Raw genomic sequence first — 22,090 nt, forward strand, 5'->3', positions numbered from 1 at the left:
ATTATTCCCTCGAATTCTTGAACTGGATAAAAGGTGGAACGTATGGGATGGTGGAATTGTGGGAACTAATACACTATCACCTTTATAGTTCCAAAACTCCTGAAGGGAAGATGGTGTAGCATGCGAAAGTGCTTAAATTAAACCGTCCACAACAGATGCGTATACACCTTCTCATTTACGGAACCGAAAACCAGAGAAAATTTCTGCAAAACACCCATTTTCGGCCTCGACACATAGAAACGCATTACCTCAATAATTCCAAAAGTTCAAAGAATGATCAAAATCGGCTTTCTCATCAGAAGAACGCTTGTACTTCCTGCGGCCGAGTAGCACAATTAAAGCCCATAGTTCGTGAACCGATTTTGATAAAAAAGAACTTTTTCTCCGATTGGTGTGGGCAATGTAGCTCACTGCTTCATTAATCATGCGCTCTATACTTCGACATCCATCGTATCTCCGAACCAACTCGACCGATTTTTCTCATTTGCAAACATGCACGCGAGATCAGAGACGAGTACGCAAATTCGGTAATGTCACGCCTTTTAATTGGTAAAACAATAAATATTCAATTGAATGAAGTGAAGGAAGTCTTGTGGGTCTCAGATCTACGTCCGCAGTTACATAAAATCACACAGATGCTGGGGCACATTAAATCCCACCGTTTTACCGATCTGTGTGATAAGCTCCAACCCAACGGTGCATTGATGGCGAGCATTGCCGTCCATAACATTGTTTTCGCCCGACACATATGTGAGAAGTTTTAGCCGAACCAAACTGGGTATTTGTGACATTAGATTGCAATTCAGGTTGATTTTCTCGTCGATGATTGCGTAAAAGATGGCAAACAATCGGTCGAGATTGAACGATTTGGGTCCCAGTTGCGTTGACAGTTTCTCGTTCACCTAACGGATGAACCGACAGTTTGAGTAAATTACATTTGTAAATTGGCTAAGACCGCAGCACTGCTTCTAGCATGAACATAGACAATATTCGGAGGCTGATGACATTACAGTAGGAACTGCATTTCTTTTGTTTGAATTAGGTGTTCATGCTAAAAGCAGTGCTGTGCCAGGACACATACCACGGCCTTTGATTTAATGTCTTGCAATCGTTTGCGTTGCTTGCCATGGTTTTTCATAAACAATCGCTTGTCCAATTTGGCATCATTGTGGCTGGCTAAAAAGGCAGCTATGAGAAGATACTTTGCGTAAAATGGCAGCTCCAATTGTTGCATCTTTGTTGAGCCAAGGTCCGATGTAACCTGTACGCGTACAGATTGGGAACAAATGGAATTTCTCAGTGAATTGGGCCAAGGAACGCCGAAATTTTACCTGATTTGAATCTTCGATCGAATCAAAGGTTTTCTTCGTCGAATTTTTCAGCACATCCGATATGTTGCGATACAGTTTTTGGATGTCCGTCATGGCCACATTCTGTTTTACAATCGGTTCACAATACTTCTGGAAACAGTCACGGCTGGTCAGCAACAATTCTCGAATGTTGCGGCACGATCGAAGCGTTACGTTCAGGAACAGATGCAAAAAACTCTCGAAGAAATTCACGTCCATCGCCTCGACTAAGGCCTCTGAATCGGAAACCGTGTCGCCATCCGTCACCACCAATTTCTTCTTCACAAATGCCTTGTAATCGTCGAATTTGTCCAGCATAATGTTAAAGATCTCCTTCTGCGTGTACTGCGGCCAGTAGATCACAATCGTGTTTTCAAGACCGTCCTTCGGAGTCATCAAATCAATGTGCAGCGTAGAAATGAGAACACAGCACACATTCAAATCGCTCAACTCCTGCATCCGCATGAATATCGGCAAAATATTGTGTTCCATTTTCGACAGCATCTCAGCCGCATCAATCACAATCACATACGATTCGGATGGATCACAATGTTCCAGTTCATCGAAAAAATCCCTTGCACTGTTGCATTTAGCGTACGGTGAGTACTGGTTTTCCGACGATGGTTTGTGGTCGAAAACCCCATTCAGAATCGTCTCGAACAGAAGCTTTGAGGAGAAGCACTCATTGCAATTCACAACAATTGCATTCTGGATGGAATGACGAATTAACGACGTTATTACTTTGGTTTTACCGGTTCCACTGGCACCGTAAACGAATATCGATTGGGGCAGACCGCTTTCGTCACTCACGTAATTAAGTATTTGGTCAACAATGCCATGACGATTCGTCTCGAATGTGTGGATCAGTTCTTCCATCGAAATCTGTTTTTATTATTGGTTGTATGCGTTGTCTGTCGGTTGAATATACGAAATGAAAACAAAAACAAAGCAGATGTCAATGTACCAACTATTCGCGCCAAAACCATTGTCATAGGTTCGGCAAAGTAGATGCAAATGAAGCGCGAAACATTTGAAATTTTATTATTTTATGTTAGACATACGTACATAGCATTGAACCAAGCATTAGAACAGATTTTTCTTTATGGAAAATTGGCCCCTTTTCTTACAAGCCCTTATATGAGAAATTTGGACTGCTTCGTCGAAGAGTCACCTCTTATACTTGGCTCAGTGTTATGATTGAATTGATCAGGAACGACATCTTACATTAGTGCACACTCTGGGTCACTATTTGCAATCATGTAGGAAATGAATTTCTCTGGAAAATTGCGTCATTTTTAGTACAAAGGCTCCGGGGGATAGTATGCAAGCACCGACAGCACATCATCGTATTCATTTGATGGCTACAAAGTCAAGGTCGTCAAGGTTCTGGAACAGGTGAAGCCACTTGCGAAGGCTGTGAAACACAAATTTTGACAAGTTACATAGGCTTTGTTAAAGGCCAACACACACTAGCATCTAGTGTCAGTTAGTAATATGGGTATTTCTATTGTTAAAACTGGTTTTAACCGATTTTAGCTGATTTAAACAATAGAAATATCGTATTCCCGATGACACTAGATGCTAATGTGTGTTGGCCTTAAACACACTCATTAAAGATTGTCAACTTGATAAAAAAAAAATTGTCAAGTTTTATTTTCATACAATTTCTAGTGAGTGTGTTTAACAACACCTGTCTAAATGGTCGAAATTTGTGTTTCACCCGCCTTCGTAAGTGTCGTAACCTGTTCTTTCAGAATCTTAGAAAAAACAATATTTTTACAAGTTGACATTTCACACAATCCTTACTGAGTGAGTTTAACAAAACTTATCGAAATTGTCAAAATTTGTGTTTCACCGCCTTCGCGATCAACTCAGAAGTCCCTTGGACCAGGGGCGGATTACCCTATGGGAAATTCGGGACCGTGCCCATGGCGCTGGAAAAATTTGGCGCTGAGTTCAGTCACTAAATTGACAATTATTTTCTGAGTAGAAATTGTTTATTAGTTTCAAACTAAAATTAAAAAAAATTTTGCCTGCGGCGCTCGTAAACTATCACAAAAAAAAAAAAAATCACAAAACTGTAGAGTGTTTGCGGATGCCTAATCTCGTAAAGCACAGTACGCACGAAGTTCCAAATTTTTATTCTGGCGAGTGCATGAGTTCACGGGTTAAAATTGAAAATTTCATTTCGCATGTCATAGTATTCAGTCCGAACATTTACATAAAGAAATTATTTTGCCGGGAAACATGAATGGTGAAGTCTAAAATTATAGTCCTTTACATAATAAAAAGTGGAAAAAAAGGAAACCGCTCCTCTTCGATCTCTCAAACTAGTTCAAAATGGATGCCTCGAAAAAGAAAAGCTCGACGAATTGTGATGTGGTCTTCATGAACTAAAATTTGTAACTTTTAGCTCATACCAGTGCTATGCCAATAATCAAAACAGCATTTTCTTGTGGTATCAGAATTTCTCTAGTGATGTCTGTTTTTGAAAATTTTCTTGCCCGCTGCGCTCGCAATTACATTTCATCCACTTCTATCGTAACACTACGATCCATTTCAATGGTCTCCGGAATGTACGTATCGAACAAGCAGTAATTTTCATTATTACCACCTTGTTTATAAGATATTCATATAGGAAAATTGGCGCTTAAATTACGTTTGCCAGTGGCGCTGAAAACCTTAATCCGCCCCTGCCTTGGACAAAATAGTCAAATTGTAGTCTAGCGTTTTTCTAAAATTATTTTATTTTTCAAGACCTGGTGGCATGTCCGATCTAATTGTTCGACTTCCAATTAAGTTCCAAACAAGAAAAAAATTATCGGTGGAGAATGTTATTATAAGACACTTTGTTTCATATGCCAAAAAGGTTAAAAAAAAAAAAATTATAAATAATTTTGAGAGTCACTAAAAACACGAAAGTTCGAATAGAAAGACAGTATTTCATCGGAAATTTTGCAAGCTTTCGGTACATAGTGTCTTCGAGGGATTTTTGTCGTAGACGTGTCGCCTTCGGCTCGAATATGCAAACTCTACCCTTGTCAAAATAACAGTTTTCAAACATAGGTACTTAATAGGGTGGGTCGTATTTTCATATTGTTTTTATTTTAAAAGGCCTGGCCCCAGGCTGTACTCAGAATTGACCACGGAATCCGAAACAGCAAAAAAAAATAATTTAGAAATTCATTTTTCCCTTGCCTCTAGGCTGATTTTTGATTTTTGGGGTAGTAGCATGAAATTGCGCACAATGTTGACAGATATCTCGGGCAGTTGGGAACAGAAGACATTGCTGCTAACTGTAGTGAATAGCTGAGGAGGCCAGCTATGAAATACCATAAGAACGTTGTTGTTCTTCGCCTTCACTCGGGCAGGGTAACTCTGTCAGTGTTCCCAACTAAGACTTTTCAACCAAAAATTTTAACTTTATTTGCAAACAAAATCGGCAAATCACGACATAATACATCGTGTGAGGTATGTCTGAACAGGTAATCTCATAGAGAATCCATTGCAGAGACGTTTTTTGAAAACAAGTTGAAAAAACTCACAGGAGGTTTGTTTTTGAAGCCCAAAGTTGGCAATTTTTTGTTAGAATGAAAAAGTTAAATGAACAAAAAAGGTTCTAATCTGGTGAAATTGATAGTTTTATACCCTAAATAACAATTTTCTGAGCAAATAAACGTAAGTTCGTCGATTTTTGTCGATCCAGAGAAATGCCAGTCGATTTTCTGCACAAAATTGTCGAACTGTAGCGACTGTAAATTCAGGTTATGAGAGAAAAGAAAAGCGTTCACCAATGTGCATTTATTACAAAGTCTTCTTCAACACTTAAATTACAAAAATATTTCAAAATATCGTAGTGTTATAGTATGTTGTATGGATGAGGCTGATAAAAAGCATGGTACAGTGTGAATATATTCTCTTAATAACAAATTATATATCAAAATACGCTCTAAGTATGTGTCACAGATTGTTGTATGTTTTGTCGATAGCGCTGACCTACGTCATTCTAGTCGGATCGTTTTCATTTTCCGCTTCCATGAAACTATCGAAATTTTCATTTAATTCACATTTTCGATGTTTGCTATGTCCGCCATCTTTCTGATCATCGTCGACGTAATTCGATGCGTTTGCATTTAAGCTACTGGCTGAAAAGTCAAAGTTTTCAAATTTATCGTCGTTATGAGTCTGTCTATTGTACGAATACGCTAGAACTGTTGTGTGTGAATTCTCTCGTTTACTATTGTAGTTAACATTTTCAGCAAACAGTTCCGGTTTGAACTGATGCAGTTGGTGCGCATAGCTTTGTCTGTAGGTCGAATCACTCGGAATCGATATACGTTGCGGCTCTTTAGCTGCGTACGTTGTTATTGGCAACACGGTGTTAATTACTTGTGAAACGTGCAGAAAACCTTTGTCTAATTGTTGAACTGCTGGAACATTGTCGTTCGATGTATTTAGATTGACTGACAATTGTTTACCTAAATGTACAGAAAAAAGGTTTCAGTTAATTGTAATGAAACCCGTGGTCCTGCAACACACACACCCCTCTTATTATTTGTATTATTTGCATTTCGAAATTTAGACAGTTGTTGATAGGCCTGCCTCATGCGGTCCATATTTATGCGGCTAGCTCGGATATGATTCACTATTGGTAATGGATAGTCCTGTCCTATTATACACTTAGCAACACGTTGTACATCTTCTGGGGCGCTCCATGGCTCGTGAATGTAGCGTAACGGAAATGTCTAAGAAATCGACCAAATTTTAATCTGTTCTGTTGAATACAATGTTCGCGCTAACATTACCTTTAGACAAGGCAAATACTTCCGTATGTAATCACCGTTTGGATCCGCTTTGCGACCGAATCGTACTGGACAGTAACAATGGAAAATTTGTTGAAAAAATGACGATCCTACAAAGAAAATGTTTATTTTTACAATTAAAATTGTTTCCGAGCGCGCATCCAGTATACCTGACAACCACATCCACTGTCCAGCATTTACGGACCAATCGGCATCCAAAAGTAGTTCATCAAAAACTTTCATCCCTTCCTCCCAAGATATCCACAAATCACCTGTCGAAAGATATTTAATTTCAATAAAACCCACACACTCAGCGAATGTTGCATGACAATTCACCTCTAGTAAGGAAACACGCGACAGCATGTCGAGCAAGGTGATGTATCCATCCTTCGTTTCGCAATTGTGTCATTATAGCATCTATCCATGGAAAACCGGTAAAACCCTACAGGTCAATAGATTCTTATCAATTTCTGTCAGTTGACAATTGTTCATTTCGTTCAATAATACCATTGCCCACTTGACGAGTGCATCTGGGTTCTTCTGCCATGGAATCTGTACGCATATTGGATTGTTTTGCATTCTATCGAAATTAGAGTTTTTCGTAGCTACGCAATAAAAAAATTCTCTCCACAGCAATTGACCATGTAGGGAGAGTGGTGGACAGGCCTTTTTTATTTTTTTGTAAAGATCTAACGATTGTAAATTAGAAATGAGTTTTAAAACAAAAACTTTTTATAAAAGTAGTGTGTGCTTTACATGCATCAAACGACCCGTACGTACCTAGTTCAATATACATTTACCTAATTGTCGTAGCAATTAGCATTTGTCATGCATGACATAGAGCCATAGTAACCAAATTTTCTTCGTTTATTTGGCCCGTCATAGGGTAAAAAGTGTTTAGTGTTCAAATATGCCTTGTCGACCTAAAGAGACTATGCCCGAATACAATGGAAAGTATAAGAGGTGACTGACTCTCTTTGAATTTTTTCGGTGAATTTTTGTGATAAAATTTTCCATAAATTTTCGGGAAACTGTCCTGCCATTTCCCCATGACGGGCCCTAATAAAATTCAAAAAATATGGAAAATTGAGAAAATGTTTTGGCAAACTAGTCCTTGGTCTTTCCCTTTGAATCCCTCGAGGGGGAAACCACTCTTTTTTATTGATGTGATTAACATGTTTAACATGATTAACCAGTGATTAACATGATGATGAATTGGTGATTTACCAGCATTTGACCGGGATAACAGGGGCACTTTTAAGATTTTTGAGTAAATACACACTTTTCAAAAGTTTTTACACATTCGACATTTAAATTTCGTATATAGCATCCTCAACGTTGTTACAATTAACTTTGTTTTAACTTGGAAACCGGGACTATTTTTGGTAAATTGATTTCCGAAATTTGCCTAGATTTTAAAAATTTTGTCAAATTTGTAACTTAAAAAACATATTCGACAAAATTTTAACATAGTTTTATTTTTGTACACTTTCGAACCAAAATCTTAAAATTTTGGTGAAGTTTCGAATTTTTGTTTTATGTTTTACATGTGACTGGAAAATGTCGGTAGTATTCGAGCCTTGATTCTAGCGATATAGTTTATTGTAATGATTCAATAAATAAATAGAAATCATTCGAAACTGAAAAATATAACTGCACGTTGAGCACAAGAGACAAGAGACTATTTTACTGTAAAACATACCTAACATAAACAAGAACAAACCGCAGCCCCACAAAATCTTTCTCTGATACGAAAATCATTCTCATAGAATTCGGAACAGATAAACTTTGTTGAAAAATAAGAAACCGAGACAGCTTAACTAACAAAATTTTATTTGAAATTATCAGAGCAACTAAAAGAAAACCAAAAAAATCTGCTCAAGTGACTTATTTGAAAAATTCATTATCATTCCAGACACAAACATTCTAGATAAAGTATCTTTGTTGATAAAGAGCCACCGTTAAAGTTTAGCCGGTCATTTTAAATTTATTATTTCAACAAATGTTTTCTTTTCGAAAATGCTATTTGCAGTTCCTGCAAATAGTTGTTCATGGAGACTATTCGCAGTTCCTGCAAATAGTGGTTCATGGAGACTATTCGCAGAACATTTTTCTTTAAAATGGAGAAATTCGAATTCCTTAAAAATGTTTGAAAATGACTGAAAAATAGAATGCAATCGTGAATCCACTGGCTGAAAAAGGTTTGAAAAAGTCTGTGGAATTCCAGTTACCAATTTATACTTTAAATTAAAGTCTTTAATGGTATACAAACTCAACGCTGTTGGTAATTATATTTCACCAAAGTTATCAATAGCACATAATTATAATCGTCTCTTAAACAAATCTTAAGTACAACTAGTGCATATGAATGTTTGAGAATTTTTGTACCGAAAACTTTCAAAATAGAGCCAGTGCAAACAATAATCACATCGTACTTGAGAGTTCGATAAAGCAGAGTTACATTTTGAACAATTCCATTGATTTTCTTGATGTTAGCTAATTCATTCTGTAGAAATGCAAAACATGCATCGTCGACAAAACTTTCGATTGTCCAGCAGACATACTACTCTTCGTCTACCACTAGATGATTGATGTCGCTTCGGTTATTCTTTTGGACAGATTTGATTTTTGTCGCTCGCTTTGCGTTTCGTTCCTAACGTAGTCAACTTTGATCCTTTTGGTCGAGTCGACCCAGGAATTTTAATATCAAGAATCTTGATATTGTAAATGCTGGACAATATCGCAATAGGTAGACTGCAACTGAATGTAGTTGGTTGAATATCAATATTTTTCGACGGGAACACTTTGTCAATTTTATTTCCCACTTAACCATTCATTTTCTCTCAACAATTGGATACGAATCGGATGGTGTTTTTGTCGATAAATCTAGAGTTGACACGCCACATTCAAATTACTAAGCTAGATCGGAACGGTCGGCTTGAAACGTTAAGCCTGTATGGGTCTGGGTCATCGTAGATAAATCTTATTTGAAATTTCGACCTTTGTCCAAAATAAGATTTTGAGTTGCAGGTAACTTTATTTAAAAGTTTTCTGCATTTTTTTTTCAAAATAAGATACAAAATTTGCTTCTATTTTGAATAAATTATTATTTTGAATAGTAGTCTCCATGCAACACTATTTGCAGTTACTGCGAATAGTCTCCATGAAACACTTTTTGCAGGAACTGCGAATAGTCTCCATAGTCGGTCTGTTCTTTTTCCCAAAAGTGTGTAGTTGGGCATTTTTTGTGCAAACATAAAAGTGTGTAGAATACACACTTCTTTACACACTGTGTGTAAAATACACGCTTAAAAGTGCCCCTGCGGGAGAATCGTCACAAAACTACAAATGGACGTGAAATATAGCGGTTAATCACCGATTAACCGTTTGACTTCACAAAACTTTCTGATTAACATATTAACTGATTAACCATGTTAACCACAAAATAGTCGGAATCTATTTTCGAAAATGCTTGCAGTTTGCAGGAAGGTATTTTTAGCCCCGTACGAAGTACTGGGGGCTTATAAGATTAATATGCCGTTTGTAACACGTCGAATTGGAAGCAGACAGTAAGGGCAAAGCATTTGGTTATGTTCATAGATGACGAATCCACAATAAAAACAAGGCATCAGAACAGTCGGAGCGTTTGCTGCGACTTAGCCCCGTACGACCCGTAATCCTATTTCGTCCGTAACCATAATACGTCCGTAGCCCTAATAAGCCCGGAACCCTAATACGTCTACAACCCTCTAATGCGTCTGTTACCAAAATGCAAGTCAAGTTGGGCATTTTCAAATTTACTGAAACTGTTCATTTTTAAAATTGCGCATAGCGCAATTACGAAAGCCCGTACGAAGTAACTCTCAAATAAAACCAACAATTTACGACATTATTTTAGAAACCCAAAATATTTTGCCAACTTTCCATTGGGTATTCAATTACCTCTCAAATGAAACAAAAACTAGCAAAATCGGATGAGATTTACTCGATTTATGTGCAAAAAACACTTAGGGCCGAGTAGCGGCCTTAGTCCAAGGGCCCAAATTTGAAACTTTTTTCGCCACGTTCTTTTCAGTGTTCAATTACCTTCCATAAAAAACTAAATCTAGCAAAATCGGATGAGATTTACTCGATTTATGTGCAAAAAACACTTAGGGCCGAGTAGCGGCCTTAGTCCAAGGGCCCGAATTTGAAACTTTTTTCGCCACGTTCTTTTCAGTATTCAATTACCTTCCATAAAAAACTAAATCTAGCAAAATCGGATGAGATTTACTCGATTTATGTGCAAAAAACACTTAGGGCCGAGTAGCGGCCTTAGTCCAAGGGCCCAAATTTGAAACTTTTTTCGCCATCATTCTATTCGGCATTCAATTATCTCTCAAATGAAACAAAAACTAGCAAAATCGGATGAGATTTACTCGATTTATGTGCAAAAAACACTTAGGGCCGAGTAGCGGCCTTAGTCCAAGGGCCCAAATTTGAAACTTTTTTCGCCATCATTCTATTCGGCATTCAATTATCTCTCAAATGAAACAAAAACTAGCAAAATCGGATGAGATTTACTCGATTTATGTGCAAAAAACACTTAGGGCCGAGTAGCGGCCTTAGTCCAAGGGCCCGAATTTGAAACTTTTTTCGCCACGTTCTTTTCAGTATTCAATTACCTTCCATAAAAAACTAAAACTAGCAAAATCGGATGAGATTTACTCGATTTATGTGCAAAAAACACTTAGGGCCGAGTAACGACCTTTGAGCCCTCCCAACAAGCCCACGTTGCATCTTACCCAAAAACAATGTTCAGCAACTTTGTTCTACTCGTCAATACCTTTCATTTGATATATCACAAGCAGCTATTGCGTGCGCATTTCGATAGATATCGTCGAAAGACTGAAAAACACCTATAGGGCCCTAGCTCTGGAGGGGCCGACCCTACCATGCCCATTTTCGAACTTGACCTTACTTTTGTCGATACCAATCGGGGAAAAAAAGAATTTTGAAAAAAGGTTGTGATTTACTCAAGCTAGAGGGGTCACGGACGGACGGACGGACGGACGAACGGACGCACGGACGGACGGACGAACGGACGGACGGACGGACGGATGGACGGACGGACGGATGGACGGACGGACGGACGGACGGACGGACGGACGGATGGACGGACGGACGGACGGATGGACGGACGGACATTTTTTTTATTGCGGATTCGTCATCTATGAACATAACCAAATGCTTTGCCCTCACTGTCTGCTTCCAATTCGACGTGTTACAAACGGCATATTAATCTTATAAGCCCCCAGTACTTCGTACGGGGCTAAAAATGTCCGTCCGTCCGTCCGTCCGTCCGTGACCCCTCTAGCTAGAGTAAATCACAACCTTTTTTCAAAATTCTTTTTTTCCCCGATTGGTATCGACAAAAGTAAGGTCAAGTTCGAAAATGGGCATGGTAGGGTCGGCCCTTTCAGAGCTAGGGCCCTATAGGTGCTTTTCAGTCTTTCGACGATATCTACCGAAATACGCACGCAATTGCTGCTTGTGATATATCAAATGAAAGGTATTGACGAGTAGAACAAAGCTGCTGAACATTGTTTTTGGGTAAGATGTAACGTGGGCTTGTTGGGAGGGCTCAAAGGTCGTTACTCGGCCCTAAGTGTTTTTTGCACATAAATCGAGTGAATCTCATCCGATTTTGCAAGATTTAGTTTTTTATGGAAGGTAATTGAATACCGAAAAGAACGTGGCGAAAAAAGTTTCAAATTTGGGCCCTTGGACTAAGGCCGCTACTCGGCCCTAAGTGTTTTTTGCACATAAATCGAGTAAATCTCATCCGATTTTGCTAGTTTTAGTTTTTTATGGAAGGTAATTGAATACCGAAAAGAACGTGACGAAAAAAGTTTCAAATTTGGGTCCTTGGACTAAGGCCGCTACTCGGCCCTAAGTGTTTTTTGCACATAAATCGAGTAAATCTCATCCGATTTTGCTAGTTTTTGTTTCATTTGAGAGATAATTGAATGCCGAATAGAATGATGGCAAAAAAAGTTTCAAATTTGGGCCCTTGGACTAAGGCCGCTACTCGGCCCTAAGTGTTTTTTGCACATAAATCGAGTAAATCTCATCCGATTTTGCTAGTTTTATTTTCATTTGAGAGACAATTGAATACCCAATAGAAAGTTGGCAAAACATTTTGGGTTTCTAAAATAATATTGTAAATTGTTGGTTTTATTTGAAAGGTACTTCGTACGGGCTTTCGTAATTGCGCTATGCGCAATTTTAAAAATGAACAGTTTCAGTAAATTTGACAATGCCCAACTTGACTTGCATTTTGGTAACAGACGCATTAGAGTGTTGTAGACGTATTAGGGTTCCGGGCTTATTAGGGCTACGGACGTGTTATGGTTGCGGACGAAATAGGATTACGGGTTGTACGGGGCTAAGTCGCAGCAAACGCTCCGACTGTTCTGATGCCTTGTTTTAATTGGACCAGGCTCCATCGGAACTTCTATTTAGTGTTAGGAATCTGACAATGATCAAGAATGAATTAGAATGAATTGAATCAAAGGAGACTGTTGCAAGACGATGTAAGAAGAAAAAAGGATTAATAAAAGGATTGTTGAACAAGAAGTTCAGGGGACAACATCCCCAAGTGAATTGTTTCCATTTTGTGTAGTGAATAGTTGTGACATTTAGGGACGCTTTGTTTGCACGGCCGGATTGCCCTTCTTTAAAATCGCTGTCGTATTCTTTTATTGGCTGGTGAACTTTCACCAAATGTCGAAAAGGGTGTTTTTTGACCGAGATTTTCTGTCGTTACAGGAATTGGATAGGTATTGTCCAGGAGATATGGAAAAAAAATGTTTCAGTCAGAGGTAGGAAATTTTGATGAACTTCAAAAGGTCATATCTCGCACCTGGCGAATGTTGGTCATATTGTAACTGCGCCACAGAATTTTAATGACTTTGGGTGAGTCAGTAGATCAATAGATGAATTGAAAAATAAATATCAAAGAACACCGACATGAAAATATTGTTAATTACTCAAACACAACGCTGCGTTTGACACTTTTAATTTTGAATTTTCAGCGGACTTACGGCTTCACTCTTTCTGATAATTCTAAGAATCTGCCAGGAGGTTACAGATGCAATTTTTAACTCTCACTTGTATCGCTGACCTGACAGATATTGCCTGTAAATTCTTTTAGCAACTTCAGAAATCGCTAAATAATATGTGAAAAATACTCAAGAACTTTGTACTTGACATCCTGATTTCAATGATTACAAAAAGCTTCGCTAAATATCTCTATCTAATTGTAAATTTTAAAAAAACTTGCGAGTTGCGGGAAAGCGTGATAATTGATTTAAAGAAAAGGTGTCACTTTCTTCGTATGTCTTGCGATCAATCATTGACAGATATCCGCTCTTATTTACTATTGCTTTTCCCGGTATATAATTCAGTCATGCTTGCAAAAGTCAATGTAAATAACAGCCGTAATTGGTATCGGGGAATCTGGCACATGGTGTCAAAAAAACGAACTTTTAAACTACGTAAAAGGCGAACTCGTACACGCAAGTTTATTGCTGAAAATGCTTTTTAGCCATCTCATAGACTTAATGACTCATTTTACAAAATTTTGATATTGAAAAATTGTGTGCGAGCTCACCTTTTGCGTACTTGAAAAATGCGTTGCTTTAGCACCGTGTGCTAGATTACCCCACGCCCCGTAATCTTCCATTCTTGTTTACCCTTTCGTTAACCAACCAACCATTTCGATCCAAATTCTAATAGTTACAAACATACGAATAAATGCACTAGTCCCGATATTTCGTACGGGTCTAAAGAAACAATTGTCATACCAGATAGTTGATGATAAAATAGTCGTGTACTCAAACAGCCAAATCTCAGATACGGTGACAGGCCCGTTTGGCTAGCTAACAGACTTTGTGGCGTCATTTTCGGTCGCCCGAACGATGCCACCCATGCCTTCCGTTCTAAATGTCGTTCTAATCTAATTAAAGCCTCCGTTTCACCACCAATCCAAACCGGAGGTTGTAAATTGTCAGTCTCAAAACCTATTAAACCGTACAAAAATGACGTAATGTTTGAGTTACGCAAGAACATTGGTCACACGTTTTCATTACAACTTTATTTACCTAATTCATATAGCGTGGGCACACCATATTTTTCGTCATGATCCTCGCTTATTGGAGTAAAAACAGTGCTTAGATGTTCCAGCGTTACAGTTGGCACGGCAGCAGCCGGTTGTTCCATTGATGCGACAATCGCTTGGAACTGATTGTAAGTCAATGGTGCTTCACCTCCGTTTAATTCAATTATTCTATTTTTGTAAAATACCGACACGTTATACGCATCCTTCAAATAAGTTTGCTTTTGTAATGACGAACTCACGTTTCTAAATCGTACAGTGTATGTGATACAGTTTTGATAACGCTAATGTTAGATTCCTTACATAAAGCAGCAATATTGTCGTCCCGTACTTTGCCGAACGGTTCCGGATCCTCTTCGAATGTTAAACACGTGGTGCCCCATTGTTTGAATAATTTTGGCAGAGCATCGGCCGGCTGACCACGTATAACAAATAATCGTGAATTGAGTTTGCGTAAATTTTGGTCCAAATCTTCAAGGCATTGCAATAGAAATCTGAAAAGCGTAAAATGTACACGAATCGTATTAACCACATTTACGCCTTGTTATTTTATTGGTGTTACTATACAGTGCTATGATGGCACGCCTACGCCTACCCTTTGAACTTTGCAATGCCACGATTCGAAACACGGGAATTTAAACACGTTACAATTAAAGTCTTCGCGATATCAACTTCATCTACAATATGCGTACAAAGTTGTATGTTTTATTGTCCATGAATTTTTAGGGTTTTGTAACGCTTAAGAAAACCTTTCAGGAACTTTACCAAGGTTTTAGGCATAATAATCTTTTAAAACGCTTTGGGCTTTCTGTTTCTATAAATGAAATCGGGGCGTTAAATTCACCCTTCAGCACATTCAATGTCTATGCTCTGTAATAGTGCTACCTCATTCATTGTTTGCATATTGGAATCAATCAAAAGGATGTGTCGTAATGTCTGATAATATTTAAAACGGAAGTTACGTGAATAGAATTTAATTATTTTTTTTTTTAATTTCAAAATGCTGTGTGTTGCAGGTTACATAATGAAACAAAGACTTTTGCCAAACAAAATCATTTTAGTCTGAATTACGAAGAAAATGGATTGACTATCATATGCATTTATAAATAATTCACAAAGACGAAAGAACACTGAATTCAATCAATTATATAGAGAAATTCTGCTGGATGAATATAATTCATTTTTATCTCATTTGAATCTCGAATATTGGCTGGAACATTTATGTTTTTTACCGAGGGGCACACCACTCAAAAGAGTTGGATTCGGATTTGTTGTTTACCTGAATGGCAACATATCTTTTGTTTTCTTCACATTTTACCAACTGAATTAGCACGAAACGTTTGCAGGGAATTTCTAAGGACATACATTCAGGGAATTGAACACTTATTTGCACAATCGAAACCAAATTACTTTAAAAAATCACATTTTCATAACACCCAAAGCCTATAGATCGTCTTCAAGGCCGTTTAAAATACCATCCAGGGTAAGAAAAGCCATCCACGTAAAAAAACTCATACAAATGAATGAATCAACGAAACATTTAACGAAACTTAGGTGAGGTAACATCTGAAAGTACAGTATCTTGAAGATGATCTGTACAATCAGCAATCCGGTTAAACTTAATAGATCATTTTCAAGGCCGTTTGAAATGCCATTAACGTTAAGAGCTGCCATCCACGTTAAAAATAATGTCATTTGAACGAAGATTTTGAACTGCCGCCTATTTTTTCTTTCTCTTTTTTACACAGGATTTTAAACTTAGTACTCAAATGGCAGCTCCTTTTTGACATAGAATTTTGGGTTAAATAAAACACAACGAAAATAATCTGAGGTTACGTTTGAAAGTACCGTAACTTGAAGATGATCTAAGATGATCGTACTCAGTACGTTTGATGTGAAAATGTCACTAACATTGTAGCGTGCCTTTGCATACATGTAAAATTAGAAATTAGTCAACAGTGAATGATTCACCAAACAAAGTAATAATTTGGTGTTTTGTCAGCGTCAACATGAAGTTTGTTAGTTTATTTGCTAGAAAGAGTGTTGGTTTTACCGATAATCGCTGTAAATGTTACCCTTTTATCGGTAGAAAACAAACTCTCAAATATCGAATTATGTTGTAAAATAAGTTTGCTTTTTTATAATGCTTAAAGTGAACGTACTCACGAATCGTAAACAAGTAGCAGACTTTCACATACGTCTTTACCATCTTAATAAATGCAGTTTGCTTGCTAGAGAGGCGTATTGGCAGTAATCGTATCTGAATATTTCTATCGATACTCAGGAACATCAACACCGGTAGTTTATTCTTTATACGTAAAGTTTAGTTTTTTCCCAAATTTTTGCCTTTGGCTGGTTTTCTTTAATTTTTTTAAAAGCCCAATGACCATTAGGCCGCAAGAAACATTAATCAAATTGTTCAATCAACACTGAAACAAGTGCGACACACAATGCTCAGTTTAGCACTCACGTAATTTTATTGCAGAAACATATGTTTGTTACCAAAAAAATTGAAGGTATTTCCGCCAAAAATTACTTCGTTTACTGCCGATTAAACTTTACTACCAAAATCCCAATTAAAATTGAGACGCAATTTGCTGCAGATGTTTTTCAGCTGGCTCACCCATACAACCTCACAGTCGTATACGTGTTTATTCAATTTTTACGTATTTATACGGTTTTGACTGGAGCCCGCGGGAACACACCACTTCTGATGACTTAACATATACAAAAAATTCACCACATCATCAAGACGACGAGAATCATCAGAGTAGGTGAATTTTTGTATGAAATCGGCCATTTTATCATCAACTGTGGTGTGTAACCCGCGTATCTGTAACTGCGTGACCTCCCCAAAGAATACAGCCTTGGTGCGTATGACTATTATAGTATAAACACGTATAAGGCAGTATGGTTGAATGAGTGATTACACTATAAAACAGCTGAAGCAAATTGCGTCACAAATTGGTTTTGGGTTAAGTGTAACTATACTCTACTTTTGTTCGCTTAGTAACTTAGTATAAAAACGGTGTAAGTCTTACTCTTAGGCTCTTTATAGTAAATTATGCAACCTTTTCCCCTGGTTAATGGCTAATGTGGTTTGTAGCCCGAGCCGAGTCAGAAAAATATTTGGTGCATCTGACAACTGAAATAGAACAGATTTCCTAATCGTATATAGCATGACAGTGTTTTTAGAAGAGCCCGACTGAAAAAATCGAATTCCTTTATTCCACTAGCCAAATCTGTCAAGATTGTAGAATGTTGACATTTGAAAAAGGAAAGTAATATGCCCTCTCAGTATAAATGCAGATACTCATTACATTCTAGTGTCAGTTGAGAATACAATATTTCGCAATATTTAACGAAAGAGAAAAAATCGTATTCTCATTTCATGCGAAATGTGTAGAATCGCAGAATCGCGATCAAAGTAGTGCTTGAACGGATTTTCATATGCGCACTAGTGCACAAACGTGACGTTTGGAAAAATGAAAATCCCACTCACTTGTTGCTAACTTGTGCCTAAACTGGAATTTTGCACACATGATGTGTTGTCAACCTCGGCTTCGCCTCGGGTTGACAATTTTCACAACTATTGCGTAGAATTGCAGTTTAGGCACATGTTAGCAAAAGAGCTATAATACTTGGCGTCAAAAATAACTAGTAAATGGCCACTATTACGAACGGAACATTTGTGTCTGTTCTGGATCAGCGGCGAAGACGTATATTAAACACAGATACACATGAATTACCTCCATTTATTAATTCCAGCATTACTGATTCCTGCAAACCACGGATCGATTATGAAGATGCATCGAAGTGTTTTCGAGCCCGTCAGGCCTTCAATGATGGCTGGATTATCATGTAATCTTAACCCCTTGCGAAACCAGTGTACCGTGTGCTTTTCACCACTTAATTGCGAATTGAATTTACTTCTCGTCATTTCAATCAGCCGAAACTTTACATTAAAATATAAAAAATACAAAAATATCACTGATATCGGTTGTACTACCTCATTAATCTCACTGAATATTTTATTAAAATTTCTTATTCAAAACACCTCACTTTTTGTTTCGTTAAATTCCTATTTGGTTTCTTTTAAAGGTATACAGTAAATCAGATATGAAACGTGAAGATTTAACCGGCAACGAAATTGAATTTCTACTCCTTTTCTAATCAACGTCTCAATCATAACTGAAACGTTTCGTGTAACACATATTATTCAAAAGCAATTCTTCATACCCTCAATGCGCATAAATTGTTCAGATAAAGCACATCAAGAGACATGTGATATTTGTTTTGCGAACAACAATTTTGTTATGGTCACGTTTTTATTAGCGTGCAGAAAATCGATCAGAAATAAAATGCCAATAGTGTAAGTACTATCGTGTTAATGCAATGAGAGAGAATTTGAGATGCTAAAAACGTTGTCACTCAATTGAAATTATTTTAGACAAAATTGTGATATAACAACACCTTTGCATATTTGATACGAACTCGGCTATTTATATGGCTTTGTCATTTCCATTTAATTTTCATTTTGTTACGGTAATCGTTAAAATAAACAAGTTTTGCAGAATAGAAAAGTAGGAGAAAATTGTAAACATTCGCAAGATTTCGAATCTAAGCTCGCAATTTTCGAATTGAATTCGCAATTAGATGTCACAACTGACAACTTCATAGCACAGTGTACGTTCGTATCTAAGAAAATGGTGGTCTGCGTGACCTCCCCAAGGGGACATTTAGTGCATCGATGGTTAGTTTTCTCCGTAATTAGAGAAGATTTATGAACGCAATACAATACAATAGCTTAGTGTAATGGTTATTTGGATCACAAGGGACGAAAGTAAACAAATTCAATCGTGTCGGAAGGCCAGGGCGGCAATCGCACAGGTTGAATTTTTTTACTTTCGTCCCTTGTGATCCACACAACTTTTCATTACAATAACTAGAAACTGCGGGAAAAAGACCGAATTCGTCTTTTTCGAAGAATTACATTCATTTATTTATTTTAATGTCATTCAAAATCAATAAATGTGTCTTCGTCTTCGATTATTTGTTGCTTTTGGCAAGCTTAGAACCCAGACATGACAACTAATCCACAGTCTTCACTCCACGTTTCTGATATATGTGTGCCTCGCGTAGTACTTCTACAGATTTAAACATTGAAATAAATTAATAAATCATTTTCTTGTCGTACACTAAAGCTAAAGCGTTCGACACGCTTCTTATTTCAAAAATAATAACATTAACACATACAGCACGAATCCAACAAAATTAATTTACATTTTCGTCTAATCGACGCATCAACATAAAACATTCGAAATCTACCGCTTGCATAATATTCGTACGTTTACTGACGCACCATAAGTGTACTAACGTACCCGAAGTACGATCCAAAAAAAGCTGTCTGCCAGCCAATTTACACGTCCACTATGTATAGTATACGTCCAGCGCGGTAACTTTTCTATCAGTGTACAGCTTGGTTGAGATGCTATGGCGTCAATCATTGAGTGTCCTCAGCGAAAACGGAAACTCAAATCAAAGGTGAATAAGTAATCAAAATTAAATCAATACAAACCTCAACTGTCATCGAAATCCTATTTAGTTCACCTGTGAGTACAACTCAGTTCACGTATAGAAATATCGGTACATTTGAAACTTTTTGAATAATTTAATAGACTTGGATAGTCACACCGCACAAACTTTGCGGACAATTTAAATTATCCGGTACTATGGGTGATGAGTTGTCTGTACGTAGTGTTAGATGATATTCAGAAAATTTTGTGCTAAGAAGTGTGAGGTATTCTTTATCAATGCGACTGATGATGAAGGGGCTCATTTGTATGCTGAGATATTAGCTTTATTGCCGGGTATTAATGAGGTGGATGAGTGTACCCTTGAGTTGTTAGGCTCACCGGTGTTTGAGACAGGTTTAGAGAGGATGTTTTCGTCTAAGGTTAAATCAATCCAATTGATGTGTGATCGATTGAAGTTGATGGACGTACATCCTGCTTTGTGTGTTTTTAGGAAATCTTTAAGCAGTTGTAGGTTCAGTTATTTGATGCGAGCTTCTAGAGCTTACTTGCTTCCAGATAAGCTGATGTCTGTTGACAAAATTTTTAGGTAAACATTGGAGTCGATTACTAATAATAGGGTAGAAGTCCATTCTTAGGATCAAGCGTCGCTTGTCGCTTCCCTTGTCTTTCGGGGGTATGGGTATTAGGAAAGTAGAGTATTTGGCAATACCAGCCTACTTATCGCAGTCTTTTCTTCATCAGATTTGTGTGACGTGATTCTTCGAAGATTTGATTTACGAATAATTGATGAACAGATTATGCAATTAATTAGTGAAATTCATCAAGAATTCGTTCCAGAAAACGATATTCTTTAAAAGGAAAAAAAAAAATTGGGACATTCCAAAGATCAAAAATCAATTTAACGAATTGTTTGAAAATGGTGACCGGCACGGAAAACTCATATATGCACCCCAGACGAAGAAATCGGGAACAGCTTCACGATTATAGAACATTAGTTGTGTGCTGCATATTGATCTGAGGATCATACAATGCCCGCCTAATGAATATTGTTGTTGTGTGGTGGATATTATTTTTCAGCGTGCAGGTCTTAGCTGTATGCCTGTTTTATAATATAAAATAACGCCATTTTTTTCAATTCAATAAACAACCTAATTTATCGTTTAATAGAAGAAATTGATTTAATTAACTTTATCAATTTTATTTGCGTTAGCAAAAAAAAAACAAAAAAACTTTTTCAAATTTTTTTTTTTTTCAATTTTATTATTATTATTTGTTATTAGCCGTAGATTTATATTTAAATTCATCATATTAAATTGCTAACAGAATTTTTTTTTTGCTTACGTTTTTTTTCGGTCACCCACCCAAGTACGGACCGCGACCATCGATGCTTAACCTCAGTTTCTGACTGCCAACGACTTTACCACTGCTGCTATACTGCTTGCATATAGTGGCAGTCTTATTTCGAACCGTTGTTACTTTGCTTTATGCAGCACACAGGCATATTTATACCTGCATGCTGAATATTGACTAAATGAATAAAGTCGTCCGTATTTAGAATGGGTTATGCAACAACATTTAATTGAATTTATTTTCTATGAAATGTAGTACTTCTCTCCACTAAGCAATGTCATCGGATATTTATTATTTTAATTCTGAGCCTGGTTCTGAATTAGAGGTTTTTTCAATCGTTCTACAAAAAAACTGTTCACATTAATAGTGAGCATCTATTACGCGAATTAATAAATTAAGATTGGCTCACCTAGTTTGTGTATATTACGTAGGTAAGCACGGGGTTTCAGGAAGTTTCGAACATTTAGTTTTTTCATGTTGCAGATATTGCAGTGTCAAATTCTGTCCAAGATGTGACATATTTGCAAGGTATTGGCCTTTTTCACAAAGTATAATCAGCGTAACCTTCGTAAAAAGAATCTTGAATCTGACAAGAGCACGTGTGCCAACGTGTAAAAAACAAATGTTCAAAACCCCCTGCTGAACCGTGGCGATCCTCTTGTCAAACGGACAGTACATAAACAAATTCCATCATTTATTGCTGAATACAACCAACTATTTCTGTTAACATTTCAAAAGCCTTTAACACCGAAAATGGATTTAAAAGTTCGTTCGTCAAAATTTCTATTGAAATACATAAATGTAACATTATCATTGCATATTAATTCGGTAAAAATAGAAATAACTTTAAATGAAGGAATAAAATTAGATTTGATAATCATCTTTATGCGTATG

The 22,090-nt window shown here is 37.2% G+C and overlaps 2 protein-coding genes across 3 annotated transcripts; both read right to left on the reverse strand.

Moving 5' to 3' along the window:
• Window positions 1–519: 519 nt before the first annotated feature.
• On the reverse strand, window positions 520–2,282 carry LOC119077602 (origin recognition complex subunit 5). Its single transcript, XM_037184815.1, has 3 exons — window positions 1,332–2,282; window positions 1,082–1,261; window positions 520–902 (listed from the first exon to the last, which is right to left on the reverse strand). Exons 1-3 carry the CDS (start codon window positions 2,223–2,225, stop codon window positions 618–620), a joined length of 1,359 nt encoding a protein of 452 aa, XP_037040710.1. The 5' UTR covers window positions 2,226–2,282; the 3' UTR covers window positions 520–617.
• A 3,045-nt stretch (window positions 2,283–5,327) lies between these two features.
• Window positions 5,328–18,501, reverse strand: LOC119077765 (cryptochrome-1-like). 2 transcript variants are annotated; one of them, XM_037185076.1, is made up of 12 exons: window positions 18,319–18,501; window positions 18,059–18,264; window positions 14,552–14,803; window positions 14,296–14,480; window positions 13,999–14,214; window positions 6,659–6,840; window positions 6,488–6,593; window positions 6,322–6,423; window positions 6,155–6,261; window positions 5,893–6,094; window positions 5,748–5,827; window positions 5,328–5,693 (listed from the first exon to the last, which is right to left on the reverse strand). In XM_037185076.1, the coding sequence occupies exons 2-12, from the start codon at window positions 18,247–18,249 to the stop codon at window positions 5,346–5,348; spliced, it is 1,971 nt and encodes a 656-aa protein (XP_037040971.1). In that variant the 5' UTR covers window positions 18,250–18,264; window positions 18,319–18,501; the 3' UTR covers window positions 5,328–5,345. The 2 variants fall into 2 exon arrangements, with proteins under 2 accessions (XP_037040971.1, XP_037040970.1); XM_037185075.1 differs by having other exon boundaries at window positions 18,059–18,501.
• Between the last annotated feature and the right edge of the window lie 3,589 nt (window positions 18,502–22,090).

This window comes from Bradysia coprophila, unplaced genomic scaffold (genome assembly GCF_014529535.1).
Source record: "Bradysia coprophila strain Holo2 unplaced genomic scaffold, BU_Bcop_v1 contig_24, whole genome shotgun sequence".
NCBI lineage: Eukaryota > Metazoa > Arthropoda > Insecta > Diptera > Sciaridae > Bradysia > Bradysia coprophila.